Source organism: Battus philenor, unplaced genomic scaffold (genome assembly GCF_028537555.1).
Source record: "Battus philenor isolate CCGP_79_NKW_IND1 unplaced genomic scaffold, ilBatPhil1.0.hap1 SCAF_18, whole genome shotgun sequence".
NCBI lineage: Eukaryota > Metazoa > Arthropoda > Insecta > Lepidoptera > Papilionidae > Battus > Battus philenor.
The window spans coordinates 5,552,825-5,570,721 of NW_027181680.1; the positions used below are offsets into that span (position 1 = coordinate 5,552,825).

Here is a 17,897-nt window from a genome sequence, read left to right on the forward strand (position 1 = left end):
AGAGAAAAAAAGTTTAGACAAAGCTGATCAAGCAAATGCCCGCTATGGTCTTGACGTTTCTGGATTGGAAATAACGAACCGGATGACACAGTGTAGAACGTCTACCCACAAGATGGACGGATAGACGGCCTTATTATTATATATTTAGATATAATAAGGCCGTCTCATATTATACATTTAGATACTAAATACAGCCGCTTCCAAACGGACTTATTGGAAGGCCTATGTCCAGCTGTGTACGTCGTATGGCTGATTATATTTTTATTATACGATTTACATTCTAGCAAAACAGTACACTCTTAATATTGATATTTCTCTCAATAGAAAAGTGATCAATAAACAGTTACTACAGATGTAAAAATTAAATTCGTAAGAAATTGAAATAATTAATTCATCCCACGGTCTGTAGTTCTGAATGATTACCACTTACTCTTGTTGTTTAAGAATAGCATTATCATATAAGGATAAAATTTTGTTAGCGTATTCCTTGGTTCTAACACGTTAAGATGAAACTAATAATATAGTAGGTATTTGTTTCTCCGTTCGAGAGTTCTCTAAATTCGGCATAGAGCGCTCTGCAACTTTCGGCCTTATTGCTTTCTACAGTTTATTAGAAATGTTCCATATTGATACTCAATCCGTACGCGGCGATGACTTCAAACAATATTTATTGAAATGTTAGAATTTTGTTATTTAAATGAAACATATATTAAAAAAGTTTTTACTAAGTAAAATGTGAGATTTGTTTTGCAACAGTAAGTAAAAGAGTTTTCAAAATTTAAATTACTACATGTGAAAAATAATTATTTTATACTGTCTGTTCCTGCAGACTTTATACTGCCAGATGTTATGGGACCGACGCATTCGAACACCAGCTTTATTTACTCAAACATTCGTATTAATAATTAAATATAGGAAAAATAACAAATATTATACTTCGTGTAGAAAGAGTAACAGACACATAATAAATGTGGTGATGACAGAAATTTTTAAAAAAAAAGTTTAATTCTAGTTTAATTAATCGTTACAAAAAAGAGACAAAAAATTTCACACCACAGCACGATGTCGCGGTCCAATAGAAAAAAATAAATAAATAAGACGTATTTCAAAGTGATCATTTTGTTTGTTTAGTATCTTAATAATAAACAATGAATGATCAATAATAGAAATCTTCTATAACATTGCGCTTAGGAACACATTTTTGTTATTAATTTTTATACATATAAATATTAAAATATCGAACGAACGAATCTTAAAAATTTTACAGGAATAAATGATAATCAAAACAACTGTACGTATAGATTGTAGCCTGTCGCTATAGAACAATGTTCAACGAATGCATTTAGTTCATTTCCCTAGATGGATCACTGCTCCATTTCTGCGTCATCCCGGAATGATTGACATCATGGAAAGGATCGCATATAGTCGTCTAGTATACAGGGTGATTGGTTATAAATATAAAAGTTTAAAGAGGTGAATGTATAGCACATGTGCTGTAATTAATTTATGATCTACTCTATGCAAAATTAATGGTAAGAAATAATAATAAACATGATGATAATTTAGGAAGAAAAGGCATTATCAAAAATATGATTAATAGATTTTAAAATCAAATATTATTTACTGTCTATCCCTCTTTTTTTCCTTGTCGTTCTGAATGGCATTATGAACACCACCAACAAGGGCAAGCGCCGTGGCATAGAGTGGGGACTGTCTAATATCTTGGAAGATTTGGACTATGCTGATGACCTATGCCTATTGAGCCACACACATGCCGACATGCAAACCAAACTGGACGATCTACGACGAAAGACTTTGGAGACGGGACTTAAAATTAACTTCCGGAAGACCCAAGAAATGAAGTGCGAAGCAACAGGCTCTTTGCCGTTCCTTTTTGGCACAGAGGGAGTGGAGAGAGTCCACACATTCTCTTACCTCGGTAGCGTAATATCGAAATCAGGAGGGACCGAAGAGGACACCGCTTCGAGAATCTCCAAGGGAAAGGCAGCCTTCGCACGGCTCCGTTCTGTATGGCAATCATGGAAGCTGACTAGGAGAGTTAAGCTCAAAATATTCCGGTCCAATGTGAAAACCGTGTTGCTATATGGATGCGAGACGTGGAAGGTTACTAAGGATATCACGCGTCAGCTCCAAGTCTTCGTTAACCTGAGAAAGTCTCCAACGTAAACCTCTCGAAACGCTGCGGCGAGATGCCGGTCGACCAGCAAGTCAAACGCCGCAAATGGAACCGTGGCAAGCCTTAGAATGGAATCCTCAAGGAAAACGAAGACGTAGCCGCCCAAAGCAAACCTGGCAGCGGACGATCACTGCAAAAGTGAAAGCAGTTAGAATGACGTGGATCGAAGTAACGAGCGAGACGCAAGACCGCTCGGGATAGCAACGTACTGTGGACAGCCTCTGCCCCATCTTGGCGACATAGGAATAAATAATGATCTATCCCTGAAGACTTTAGTGTACTTCCAGAAGTTAATAGCCTGGCGCATTGCAATGGGAAAAATTAATAAATGTAATATATTTCAGAGCCAACACTAGAGAGGTGTATTGATTAGAAATAGATGTAAAAGATTAAAAACTTCTTGCTAAGAAATAAGTTATACGTTCACCTCTTTAAGGCTTTTACATATATAATCCATCACCCTGTATTACATTAATGAAATTATTGCGATTTAATAGTTAAATGCCTTGTTACAGATTACAGGGTTTCATACCTCGTGCAAAATATTTTCTTTAGCAACTCTAATGCTTATGCGGAACAAATTACCTACTTGTTGTTTGTAATGGTGAAAGTTAGCAGTGAGTCAAAAAGGATTTATTGCGATTTTATTATCTTGTTTCGTACCGACTTCTCATTTTGCGAACACGTAGCTTTATATTAACAGTGTCTGTATGCCAGTAAACTAACGGCAAGACTTAAAAAGACCATTAGGTAATAAATAATTAGTTTAATAAAGGATTAAATTAATACTAGAATTCAGAAATATATGCTGTTCATAGTATGAGATGCGTGTTTGTAATTCCAAAGTAATCTCTCTGAGTCCTTTTTGATTCTGTGTTTGAAAGTAAACAATCAATCGAAAATTAATATTATAAATGGTAGAGTACATTCCATATATTTCATACCTAATTGACATTTGTACAACTTGTTAAATTAAAAAATATACATTAAAAAGTTCCCACAAATTATCATCATCATCATCACCATTCCAGCGGTTGGACAGTTGCTGCTGGACATCGACCTCCCTCATAGATTCACATTAAGACCAGTTGGAAGCCACCTGCAACCAGCGTCTTCCGAGGACTAACAATTCAATTGTCAACCTTGCAAATGAATATCCTACGCTGCGTTTACCAGTCCATGGTCTACACTCCAGAACCTTAGGCCCTGGCATACATTAGCTCTGCACGCTATGTGGTCTCCCATTTGTCACATTAATTTCCCAACTTGTCGGACTAAGTCGGTTATTTTCATTAACATACGGGTCTCCTCTTTCTTAATTCGATTTCGTCGAGAAATCCCGAGATATGTGTTTGTGCAGTAATTTATTACTAGTAAAACATATTCGTCATAGACTATTGTCTGAAAACACTGACGAGCAAATGGACAAAACTGATGTTTTCCATTTAATAATAGATTTACTAAGAATACGCACTGTCTATCCTGACTACTATAATAGGTACAGAAATATACATAATAGAAAAGATGTATGCTATTCGCGAAATCATGATACATATCTTGAATTGTTTTGCTATCAAAGGAATATTTACGTCGTGTTCAACATTTGTTACATCCTGCCGGTAACTCACTAACGTTACGGTAGATAGCATCGAAAAATGTATAAAAGATAAAACGTTCTGAAATTAAAACGTAAATAAACAAAAGTGAATTTAATTGAAAACAACAAACGCGCCAAGTATGCACTTTGTCGTAGAGATGTGGACAAAGCAGCAATTTTACTTTAATTTCATTTAATACTACACTAAAAAACTAAGACTGCATACAGGAGAAACAAAACATAAATATCGTTTGTGTAATGCAAATTGTATATGTCTATATTTAAAACCTATATTTGCGTTAATATTCTTCTGTCGTTTTCCCATATATATTTACATATCTATAGCGGAAGATTCGTTTTATTATTTTTAATTAAGGAAAGTAACAAGTGAAGTAAAGCGTAATAAGTTATAGTAAATGTTACAAGCACATTACAGTGTAATGTCCACAAAGAATTTTGTCCAAAAACGAGATTGACTTAGATTTAGCGATGTAAATAGATATCCGCTGATGCTTTAAGACTGAAGAGGACCACGGATCGGCAAGAGCAAAGGACGTCCACCCACAAAGTGGACAAACGACCTTATTAAGGTCGTCAGAAGGCGCTAGATGCATGCCAGAAGATTTTTTTGAAAATCTCTGGATGTCTATGCCCAGCAGTAGATATTTTACTTTATTACGATACGATATTTTGATTTGTCAATGTTCGGCCTCTACGCCTTTTAAGAAAATAGAAACAGTTTTGTATTACTATATGCAGGGTCAACAATTTATGACACGAGATGCTAATTAGTCAAGCTCAATAACTACAGTTTAAATTATCAATATGTAAAATAATTAAAACTATTAGAGTAGTTTTAATAATAGCAAAGTAATTGACAGTTTTCGATAATCTCGCAGCTAGCGGTAGAGCTCGTATGAAGCTCGTTTTCATTACTTAGCTTGCAGCGCGTTTAATTGCTGCCAATAAACTTCTCAAGCACATTCTTTGTGCTCTCGCTATTTTATTGCTAAAGTTTTGTGCAGTTGTTGCATTTATTTTTTTCAAATATATCTTCAAGCACAACATAAGTATTTTTGAGTAGTTTGTACTTTTATTTATAAGAAAAGAAAAGAAAGAATAGAATTAAAAATGTATACAAAACAAAACAAATTTCGAAAAAACATATACAACTTACTAACAATTAAAGTGGAGATGGACAAGGCACATGATGAGAAAGAAAAATGTAAATTAGAGAGCAATATTAACAGCCTGATATGCAGAGGAGGCAAAAGAGGTAGAGGTAGACAGAATAAGAGATGGAAGGATAACATGAGAAAAATAGCGGGTTCAACATAAATGCGCGTAGCAAAAGGGGGAACAGAATGAAGGAGACCTTTGTCGGAATATAAGCTGAATTTATTTAACGACTGTTTGACCCGACATTAAGCGCTGTATATATTTTCTTATTATTATTAAGGCTACTAATAACACTACTAAAAATAAAGGCTATTACAAAAAAAACGAAGATAATCGGTGTAAAAACTATCTCATGTACGTCTTGTCAAGACAAGTCTGTCAAGCCTGATCTGTTAACAAATCGATCCTGCTTGTAAGCATATGTAAAAACGACTGTTTTTATTTACAAGGATAAAGAACGTTGTAAAGAACGACCCAACAAAACGGGCATTCATTTTATAGCGTTTTCCAAATTTAAGCATGTTATTTTGTGAAATTGAGTCGCTGCCAGTTGGGAAATATGACAGAAAATTGTTTTCAAATTGCTCCAACAAACTTTCCCGTACTCCTCGTTTCCAGAATGTTTTATTTATAACGTTACTGATATTTAATAGTATATGTGTCTGCGAATTGAAAAATGTATTTTTCCTTTACGTCATATTGCAATTAGTCTTGTTTAAATTATACTATGCATCTTTTTCGATATAAATAAAACATTAAATTACTTTTCTGCACTTCAAAGTTTCTGATCGAAATTCGCACATGATTTTTGTATAATATTTCAATGCTACGAGTACATAAACATACATACCATGAAGCTTCAGTTACAAATTTCCCTACATATTTTGTTTTATAATAAATAAAAGATAAATAGATAGAAAGTTATTAAAAATTACTCCGATCCGTAAAAATCTTTTAGAAGATCTGAAAGAATCAGAGATTTTTTTAGTTTTCTTTGATCTATAAACCCCTTTTTTCTTCTTGGTTATTTGAATTAAATGATTGACGATAGAAAAGCTTATATCTCTGAAACATATAATACGGAATTACATAAATGATAAGAGTTTTAATTTTACCGAAATGTGTTGAACGACGTTAATGGACTCATTTACATCCATAACATAATGTATACATTAAACACGCTAAGAAATATAATTATCATTATTGCAGTCAGCAGATCAGTATTCTAAGCCCTTGTTAACTTAATATTTATAACATTAAAATAATTGACGTTTCAAAAGTGCGTGTAAATACTTAAATGAAAATATTTCAACTAGAGATTTTTTTCGGAATTTTGATAAAGAATAACATAGTTCAAATGCGGCTTTGCACAAAACAATTTACGTCAGAACACTTCGATACCTACAGGTCTTATCGAAGCTGACACGTGGACAATCGAACAGGCATGATTTGACAAGTAACATCTGATTACGAAAGTGGACGTTTCTCTGCTTCGCTGCAAGTACTAAATGATTCATGTGAATTGTAATTAAATTTTAAAACGAGGGACATTGTAAACCGATGTGAAAATAAAGGAATAAATGGTCAGATGGAAGAAACGCTGACGCAAAACTCAACATATAAATTACATGTTTAAACGCTCCATAATTAAAACCGCATCTGCATTCAACTAGTTTTAAAACATTTGTTGTGCTAACTTCATTACTTTACTAATATTTCATTAATAATATGCTATACATCTCTAAATCGTCCTTCGAATATAAAGAAGAATTGTGATTTATTAATTAATTTATTGATATTATTTTCTAATTCAGATTATATAATCACTAGTGTCCAGAAGAGCAATAATCAAATTCAGATCTCCACCACGACATCGAAAGTATAATTCCTTCCTTGTGTTCAGGTCTATTTATTCACTAGTGGTAATTTTCCAGTATTATCTCTCTATCCTAAGATGGTGTTCTTTGAAAATATATTTGATACTGCTCTGTAGCGTCCAGGAATTATCTATATTTATATGATTGTCTAAAATCGGTGATCGGAAATGCGTATTAATATTTACTAAAAATTATTTTCTTGCTACAGGTATGTAGGCGACTTCAATGAGTTACTAATGTATATATTAATAAAACTACACTTGCAGTTGTTTATACGAGTACACAAGTAGATATAGTTTGTCTACTCACCCACGAGTATATTTATTGTATTCGTCTCACTCACTCACTATCGTTCCGAAATTTTTTCCATTCAAAAATAGTTTCTAGAATAAAGCTTATCAATCCGCTTACCCGATCTCTGTTAATGATAGGTAATTACTTGACCGAATATGAATACATTGAATAATAAAACGAAATACAGAAGATTTATTAACACCGTTTTATTTAAAAGTTAATAAAATACGTCATCAATTACGGTTAATAATGTAATTTTAAAATTAAATAAAATTTATGTGGACGCACGGAAAAATCATCAACAGCATCTTCATTACAAAAGGAAAAAAAAGCCACACGCGGCAGTTTATTTCGTGTAAATTCAATTTTCATTATGAACTGAGCTTATGAACCGGAAATTTGCACGCAATGCATAATTCTTTTCCACTTTTAACGTCATAAAAATTTCATACTTGAAAGGGCGGTATATCGAAACGTATTTATATACGGGAAAGGATTTACGTAGAACGACGCAAATGACGCGAGCGGCGACGCGTGACATGAAATACGATTACTGATTATGCACAAATCCCGGCCGCTAATTACACTTTCTGTTTGTTCTCATTTAACGCTGCTACCGTACAAATTTGCTTTTATATTCAACCGATGTCAAAAATATAATTATACAACTATGTTTTAATACATTAATAGTAATATATCCGATTTATGCAATTATAGCAAAGTTGTTAACACTACACAGACTATGATTAAAACGGCTAAAACCCGGATAACTTAAGACAAAAATTTGAAACATTTGCAACAGTCATAAATCACCACTGGTCTCACCATTGATTACTTCGGTTATCTATTATCTTTTCGGAAGAAACATAGTTCTATCCAAAATTAGTAGCATTACAGTTCTAACAAACGCAAAATGACTTAACTTCTCTTTCTTTATCAAAATAAACTCTTTATTTCATTTTTAAGTCTACTGAGTACCTCTATAAAATGTTTATCATTCAATGTCCATTCAAGTACAGTTCGTGAAAATTGAAAGGTTGTAACAACATCTTTAATTTGTTCTACAGTGAACACGTTACCGCACCGTTTCTCACCGCAATAACATACATGTCTCAGGCATTTGTAATTTATTACACTGTTATATTACACACTGTGGTTAACTATGCAGCTACAATTTATATTACAATAATACTGTACGTCGTAAAATGACACGTACAATGTTTTAGTTCTCCAGGGGCAAAATAATTCCAAGTTGCATTTTTAAGTTGGTCACCGTAGTGCAATTATTGCTAACTGTCTTCTGTAGTACTGGAGATATGAGATACAGCGTGCATAATGAAAACTGACAATAGATCTAACTTACAAAAGCACGTTGTTTCTCCACAGCACAGACATAACTCGATTATTAATAAAACAAAGGCCACATGCATTACTGCGTAAAATATATAGTAAATGACTTCCCAATGAGTTAAAAAAATACAAAAGTAGTCACAACACTCAGAAATTTTGTTAACTAACAAATTCATGATTAATCTTTATCGTTTCAAATCTTTTAATTATGACATTAAATAATACATATTATTTTTTAAATATAAAGTCGACCTGTTTCATAATAGAGATCTTCAAATCCTTTTTGAAATTGAACATGAAATATGTGTCCACAGACATTCTCAAAGCAGTTTCACCGTGCAGCCACAAACATTAGCACATCTAAACTGAACGTGTTGCCAAATGTGCATTTCATTATGTGGAGAATAAAGCGTGAGCTTGGAGTGGAGCCAAGCACGGTGAAATATATTTCTCGAATAATTTCTCTAAATATATATCATTATTGAAGTATCGGTATGTGTACATTCTTTAATCACCTGTGTTCTCTTAACTTTCATAACTATGTATCTTTAGAATATGGATACAACCTAAAAGTTCTAACAAACAATACAACACTAAATAATATTACTATAGTTTGATAATGAACATTTCATTCATTGATGACATTCACAATTTTGTTGACACTAACTAGGCAGAACTCTTAGATTTTAAAGATTTTTAATTCCTACCAGCAAAACTAAAAAATTATTCGTTTTCAGATAACTACTTTACGTTAAAGCGACAAGCGCATTAAGACGTCTATTCCTACCGCCCTTATTGAAATTCTTTCAGTGAGGCCAATATCTAGATATGAACGTCCTACAGCTGAAATGATGATAATGCTCATGATTAAACAAAGCGATCTCAATATTTTTGGTACTCCCGAAACTGAGATACTTCATTTACCGCCACACCTTCTCCTCGTATCTACTATATCAACTAAGGTGACCCATGGCAACACAAGGAACCATAGCACATTGATCTTTGAAATGCTATTTGCAATTTTATTTCGACGACAAATTCTAACATTAACTCGACAACAACCTTTTCTGTTTTAATGACTTAAGTAACAATTATTTATTTTTTAACATTTTTTGTACACCATACACAATAAATAGCGGAATTATAAATGAAAACAATTATGAATGAAACTGAAATCTTTTTTTAACAATACTATCAGAACCAACATGATATTGTGAAAGTTCAAATAATTATCGGTCTATAAACAAATAAATAATAAGACATTAGCAATTTACATGTTTTATATTTGTCAAGAATTTGAATCTGTCAAGGGTCATAAAAATGTAATGTACGTACCTGCATAGACAAACTATTGTTACAATAAGCCTTGTTTGTTTCCCAGGAATATGAATATACGTACGTCACCAAGAGCATAAATCACATCGCAATTTAGGAGATTAATGACCTTCTTAGTTGCTTTAGCACCTCTTAAGTGTGGTTGAATACATATGATATGTATTCAATAGCATTTCACGTTTTTGTTCGATACAATGGTTGTTTACTTTACAATCTAATGTAAACATTTATTTTAACATTAGAATAATTCACGGATGTACCGTTAATTATTAAAAGTACAAAACACTCTACACACTTTAAAACCAACACTGCTCTTGTATCAAAACGATTTGTAAATACATGATTCCAGTTTATTAAGCTCATGGACTGGAGCAGACTCGGCAGCAACATATTCAGCGAATATATCACTCAACTTTTCGTTTGCCGATGACATAGTCATAATGACAGACTTTGCATGACCTGGGTGCAAGTCTCAATTATCTCAGACGAACCTTCGGAAAGGTAGGTCTTAAAATAAATATGAACAAGACAAAGTTGATGTCTAATATCGACGTCGTGCCTACTCAAGTAGTCGCCAGAGTTGGTACACTCGAAGTTGTAGACGTTCCACATATACCTGGGACAAATCGTCTAGCCTCATAAGTTCAACTTTGAGTAATAAGTATTATCGTAAACAAACGTCGATGAGTACAAAAAGGTACTAACCGCCACTTTTCTGGCCATAACGAAAAATATAATACTTAAACTAAGACAATGGGAGAAATTACTTTTTAGAGACCAGTAACATTGAAATGTTGAAATGGCTGTGTGTGCTTTACGTAATCACTACGTTATTGTCAACAGCACAAACGTGTATATGACTTAATGCTACGTGCCCTGTATCCCCTAGTTTGTGTATAATGTTGTCATCGCGTTGATTTACCGACGCAGACGATATTTATGAGGCGCCGTAACTCTCGCAAGTCGAAGTGCTATTTATAACTTCGTTCTATTGCGTTTAATGATTTACTGTGACACGTTTTTTGTAAAATGTATTTAAAATCCTCTTAAATTTCGAAAAACTTACCATTTGATTTAAAAGATCATCGACGTAGCGCGAAAAATTATTCCTCGGAAGTGGAAAAGCCATCCATTTCCACTTCCGAGGAATAATTTTTGCCAACATATCGCTCTTGTAATCGATGGCCAGCCAGGTCTGGGAGTTCTCGAGTGGTGACCACGAATCCGTAGATGCGGCGTAGGTAGGCACTCAGCTATGTGGACCGATGACATAGTTAACATCGCGGTAAGTGGCTGAATGCGGACAGCACAAGACTGGTCGTCATGGCGATCTTTGAGGGAGGCCTATGTCTTGCAGTGAGCATCCATCAGGGTAAAACCTAATTACCAAGCTCACAGTCGATCTATAAGCCATGCGCAGTGCGCAGGATTTCTTTAAAAAAATCTAAACAGACATGAAAATATCCAACGCAACCGAGCAGATTTTTAAGTCGAAATATCACATGGAATGGCCTTAAGATTCTGAAGCGGAGATGACAGATCGGTAATCGCAATGTACGTCCACCCACTAAATGAACAGATGACCTGGTCAAAGTAGTCGGAAGACGCTGGATACAGGCCACTAACATCCGTCCTATTGGTTACTTATGGCTTATGTCCTTCAGTGGACGTCTAACGGCATGATTAAATGATTTCATTTTCACATATAAACAATTTACGATAAGATAAAATGAGATGCACAACATTCAAAAAAGGTGCATATTATTTATTAAACACCTACTTCGCCTCGAGTTCGTTTGTTCATGATCGATCACATTTTTTAAATTTACCCACCTCATTTTACACACTTCTGTGTTTGGCACTAATCGGTGTAGCATGGCTCCTGAAGGTGCCCCGTGGAGGGGTGGAGCACGTGTTGAGTGGTTTGGTGGTGGCGGTTGAGTGATTCGCATTGTTTTCCGCATGCGCATTTATCAGCGGGCTGGCGGGCGGTGCATTTCATTGCACGACTACCACTGCATGTGTGGAGGTGGCTAGATATTGGTCCTTTTCTTAATAATAAAATATAATAATAGTAGTCCGCTTTCGTTGGAGGCAATAAAGTATCGTTTACTAAACTGCTCTGCAAATATTTGTAGTTTCTGGTTCTCTGCGTACTTTATACCGTCTTAAAAACCTTCTTCCTTCCAAAGCTAAGGCAATGCTTATGCAATCACTCACTCTCCCTATTATTGACTATGGTGTGCCATTTTGATCTGAAAGATCTGCGACCTTCTCAACTAACTAAACCTTTGTCTAAATACCTGTCTGAATTCGATTCATTTTTAATCACCGCAAATTCGACTATATATCTTCCTACTTTTCTCAGCTTAAATGGCTGGCTACCCGACATTTCTCTTTACTCTTTTCTCCCACTTTACCTGCCTACTAATTGAAATGCAATTCCAGTTCGTAGCAAGTACACTCCAAAAAATACTTCGCTCCTCGAGCATTCGTCTATCGTTGCACATTTAAAGTGAAGGTTCGAGAGCTGTTGCTTGACAGGCTGAAGGAGTTATCATGATAGCTGTCCTTTAGTACTCGTATATGCATATATATATATATATATATATATATGTGTGTGTGTATATATATATAAATATGTATACATATATATATACATAAATATGTATATATATATATATGTATATATATATACATATATATATATGTATATATAAATTATGGCACATTTGCATGTAATTACATTATGTAGTAGCCATTAGTATATTTATATAAGGTGTTTTATATGGTTATTTTCCTTTTCAATTTGATTTTACTTTTTTAATTATTATTTTACATTGTTTTTATTAGTTTTACCTACCTTTACTAATTTATCTCTGCACCTCCCAAACGGTTAACGGTTAACTGCCAGAGAATTCATTCGGCATTAAGTTTGCTGTTATCCATACAATGTGTAAAAAGTGTTTAAGTAAATAAATATCTGGCAAACCATATCACTAATGGTCAAGAGAATTCCCTACCCTTCTAATATGTTAAAACATAGATATAATAAAATAATATATCGATTTACAACATTAGTCACAAAGAATTTTAAACAATTTCAAAAGAAACCACGTACAAGATACAAACAGCTAACATAAAACACAAATGTCATAATAAATGTCGCTCCGAAATGAAAAGTTTTGTACAACAATTTCGTTCTAATTATATTTAGATGACTTCACACCGGAGAGGTTAGAACATTTCCTTTCCTAGGAGGTCCGCCTGTAGCATTCCATTTGAGAAATAAAGTAATGTAAGTTATTTCAGGATGATCATTTTATACAAGATCATTGGAAATAGATGTAAAAGTTTTATAGCTTTTTGCTGTGAAATGAGTTATACATACACCTCTTTAAAACTTTTCACCTAGAACCTTTTATTTGTAAATTTTATACACACGTTATAGAATGAACAAAAGGGCATCTGAAACACAGAAGAATCTATGTAAATGGTTCCTGTAAATATGTCGACATATTTAACAGTAAATATGTCGACATATTTACTTAGCTAATTATATATGTATTTACGCACGCCATACGCATCGTCCGCGCGCTATCGCTATTCATTAACATAATTTCGTGCGAATACAACGTCGAGCCACATTCGTCTATGTTAAAACGTAATCGCCGAATGCTTAGTAAGTTCAACATGTATCATATATTAAATTACTTTAGTCACGACAGCTAGCATTACCTTACTATCTGCATATTATTTTTGCGAATAGTGTAATGTTTCACAGTGAAAGGTAATCATTTTAATTCCATTAATGTGGTAACGTAAATATGTAAATGACAGTAACTAATGCAATAAACTTGAAGTTAATTCGGTCGTTTGCTTTACGTTCCTTTATTTACACATTCTTTTTAAAGTTAATTTTGGTCCGAGAATTGTATATTAAATGGTAAATTATATATTATGTGAAATTTCCCTTCGAATCTGGTGAGAATTAACTTCATATATATAAATAATAACCTATCGTTTTTTTATATTTACTTCTTGCCTTTTGCGAGTTGACTAACAATATGGTTGTACTTCCAATTTTGCGTTTTAATGAAATATATTGAGATTTTTTCGAAATAGCCTTTTTTTAATTTTTATTTGATGATGAGATAAGCAAAGCTTTAATAAGCCCTGTGTTTCGTTCTTATATTTAGACAATCAAGATAGGTAAAATACGGCATAATCACGGAGTCCACAGCCGGACATAGATTCCTCTCATAGATTTCCAATAAGACCAGATATGTAATAGAGCAAGGGTCTTCCGTCTAGTAAATTGACGTCCTACGCTGAACTTACCGATTCTTAAACTTCACTCTAGAACCTTAAGCGGCGATCAGTTCTACTCACTATATGACCGGCCTATTGCCACACCAGCTGCTGTAACCAATATGCTGGGCTACGTAAAATATAAAAAAAAACTCACAAAATAGACGGCTTTCATTACCACATACATTTAAAAGTAAGACAATAAAATCTCAAAAAGGATATATCGTTAGGTTAGCTCCAACTTTACCCATTATAAACAACAAAGCAAATAATTCTTCTTGAAACGCATTAGTCGTTTTAAAAGAGCTTATTGCGTTACGGAACAAGATGTGTTTTGTTAGGTAACAATTTACTTTTATTAAAAAAGATTCTCTACTTCGAAATAATCTCATCTTAATCTAATACTACATGGTAATAAGACTGCAGCTGGTACACTTGAACCTACACATTTTATTGCTCAATTCCTAACCCGTAAGGTCCTGACCGACATCGCACTTCAAGCAGAGAGGATAGTCGTATTGACAGATGACGGACTTCTAGTCATGACTAAATTGCAACAGGACACAGTTTTGACGTCGCCACAACGAGCTAATCATACGCAGCATGACTGCGGGGAATTCTTCATGATATTATCCCCGCAAGTGTATAAATAGCCATGTAACTTTATCAATACAAGTATTCTGTACGGAACAGTCAAGCGGTTTACTTTACACAGAAATACTCGTATTTTAATTAGGATAAATCTCTCTTTACTTCTCAAGCTCTCTACTCCTAAACTATGAATCATCATTGTGAAATGAAACTGTGACCACTTGAAGGCATGCTTTTCAACGTAACAGTAAAGTCAAACGATTTGATTACTTCTGGGCCGTGGCTAGGCCGACGGACAATAATTCACTGCACTCTTTACGCGGAGGAACTATAGCTCCATAATTTCAGTAAGGCTCCGTCGCCATTGAAACTAAACTGTATTTCTATGCACATACTACTTCATAAGAGATGGTGCGGTAGCCCCTTATCATACCAATAGCCACTTTGAGGAGTCTTGCACTACCTGCACCAACTCACGCTGCATCTACCGGCTCGTAATTGCCACTCGAAAACGATTTGGCCCCAACAGCCTTCAGTTAACCACCTACCTAATTACTGTATCTACAGAGAATATAACATTGGTAGATTTTTTGTTCATTGAATCATTCATCTGAATGTTTGATGAAATAAAACGGACGTTTATTTTAAATTAAATACGGACTCGTAGTAAGTTATTCCATACTCAAAACAAAGAAATCTTATTTTAAAAAATGAAAGAATTGTTTGAACTTAGTACCGGCTCGTGTTTGCCACTCGAGAATCTTTCACAAATTCTCTTATATTCAGTGGTTATAGCATGTCATTTTCAAGTTTTACTAATTAATTTTAAAATCATTTCAAAAGTTTACTACATAATAAACACTATACTAACATTTTTAATAGTATTTAATATATTATATAATATATTAAAACTTTTTAATTTATTATAAAATAATTCTGATGCATTAAAAGAGAATTCATAGTGAAATCGTAACAATTTCATACGAAAGAGTAAAATTTTAATGTGCATTAAGGAAGGTGTGACAAGCTCGACAACATCGTGTTTATCGCTAATATTATCAAATGTCGAATCGATATTTTCTAATGCATATTGAATAAGCATTGTTATAACTTACGACACTAAACTTTCATCTATGAGAGTATTTGGCGTCATATTCACGCACGCGTGTATCCCACTACACCGAGGACTACAAAGGACTTTTCCAAAAACGACTAATACCTCAGATCAATAAAGCTAAATTATTACTATTTTATGAAGTAAATTTGGCATCATATTCATTTTCCTATTCACGCTTAAGTTTTTCAAAGCATTCTTAATCAATCTTGTTGGTCCATTATATCAATCCCACTAAAATCATTAATATTTACAACAAGTTAATTACACCTATAATTTTTACCTATTGTGAACCTTAGAAGTATGAAGTTGTTTGTTCTAATTAAAATGGGACTGTTGTGTGAAGTAAATCTAATAAAATGTTATATATTGACAGAATTACATGGCTGTTCACGTATCTACTAGAATGATGTCATAAATGGTTCCCATGGCGTATAAATGCCTCATAATGATGACATTGTCACGCTACCATCACGTTAACGCTGGATACAGGCCGCTACCAACCGCTCTTATTGGAAATCTATGAGATCCATGCCCAGCAGTGATCGTTTATGGATAAAATAATGATGATGATGGTTGCAACCCCAAAAATTTCAATTTTAGTTTATTTTAGTTTAAAATTGTTAAACTATCACCAGATGGATCAACCACAAAAACCTGCCCCTAAGTTGAGTATGGCTATTTTATGATATTCGTGCATTAAAATACTTGATGTATGATTGATTGACTTGATTAAATCTACGCCTTAAAAATACAGATCATTAGGCCAGATTTTATTTAATTTTAGTTGACAAAAACGTTAAGCCAAACACGTCAATATGTTATTCCATAATGTGGCATGCGTCAACTGTACCTTGTCATGTTACATGAGAGATTATGATACACATTAATTATTGCATGATTAGCAAACTGTCTACACGCGAGCGTATACATTAGAAGACGATATATGCATGAAATTACCAAGCAATGTTAGTTTGTTTTTACTACAAATGATTATCCTATCCCAAATATTTATTTCTCAAAAGAAGAATCGATGGCCTTACAAAGTATATGAAAGCTGACCCCGAAGAAACTGTTTTATATTCATAAATATGTATTTAAATATTAAAAATGAAACTGTGGGCGCCTGGCCTCTTTGGTTTTTTGACATGACGTTTGTATGTATTTGGCGACGGCGCTGCGCCGTTATTATTGTTGTTCGACATTGGGGTCACCAAGCATACCGGCTGGACGTGTTGTTGTCTTAATCCCTGGATGGCTTAGATTATGTAATGAATAAAAGATTTGGCGGCGGAATGCAGGCGTGATGTATGGCCTTGGCGAAGGCGTTGAGATGTCACAGTATATTTCCGCACCTGTTAATATTCAAACCATCGTCGCGTCGCAACCTAAAAGCTCGCTTGACGATGTGGCGGAGCTTGCCGACCGCATTCAGGAATTAGGCTACCAGAGACCAGAGTACCAATCATAGGTCCCGTAGCGGACGTCATGTACGTTTTCCTTCCCATCTTCAGGACTACTATCGACCGTAGCCACGGTCTTGGGGGGGGGCGTAATGTGGGCGCCTGGCCTCTTTGGTTTTTTGACATGACGTTTGTTAAGTCAGTTGGTTTTAGTTGTCAAAGCAAATTTATGTTTTATAATAATTTGTGTTTTTCTAAAATTTAAAAATAGATTCCTAATATCTGTATTTCAATAAGTAATCCACAAAACAAATAACATTTGTAATACATAATTAATCACTAAGACATTAACAATTCGTTAGGAGTCTTAAATTTGGATATAGTAACTTAATTTAAAATACAAAAAAAATCTGTAATTTCCTATTAGTTTAAAATATACACGTAAATTTTAAAAATAACCAAGAATGTTGTTGTAATATAATTGCTCTTTTTATTAACGTAAGTGAAAGTAATCAGAATTATTAGTTAATTGTTAAATTAGATTTGTGGTTTCATCGCACCAAAAATCTCCCAGTGTTTTCATTCATGAAAACAATCATTATCATATTTAAGTTGTCAATTTGACATATTGTTATATAAATTTGTAAAC

General features: G+C 33.9%; 1 protein-coding gene across 1 annotated transcript; it reads left to right on the top strand.

Annotated features, from left to right (window-relative positions):
* The first annotated feature begins 1,665 nt into the window (after positions 1-1,665).
* Positions 1,666-2,187, top strand: LOC137920460 (uncharacterized). Its single transcript, XM_068763827.1, has one exon. It carries the CDS (start codon positions 1,666-1,668, stop codon positions 2,185-2,187), a length of 522 nt encoding a protein of 173 aa, XP_068619928.1.
* The last annotated feature ends 15,710 nt before the right edge of the window (positions 2,188-17,897 follow it).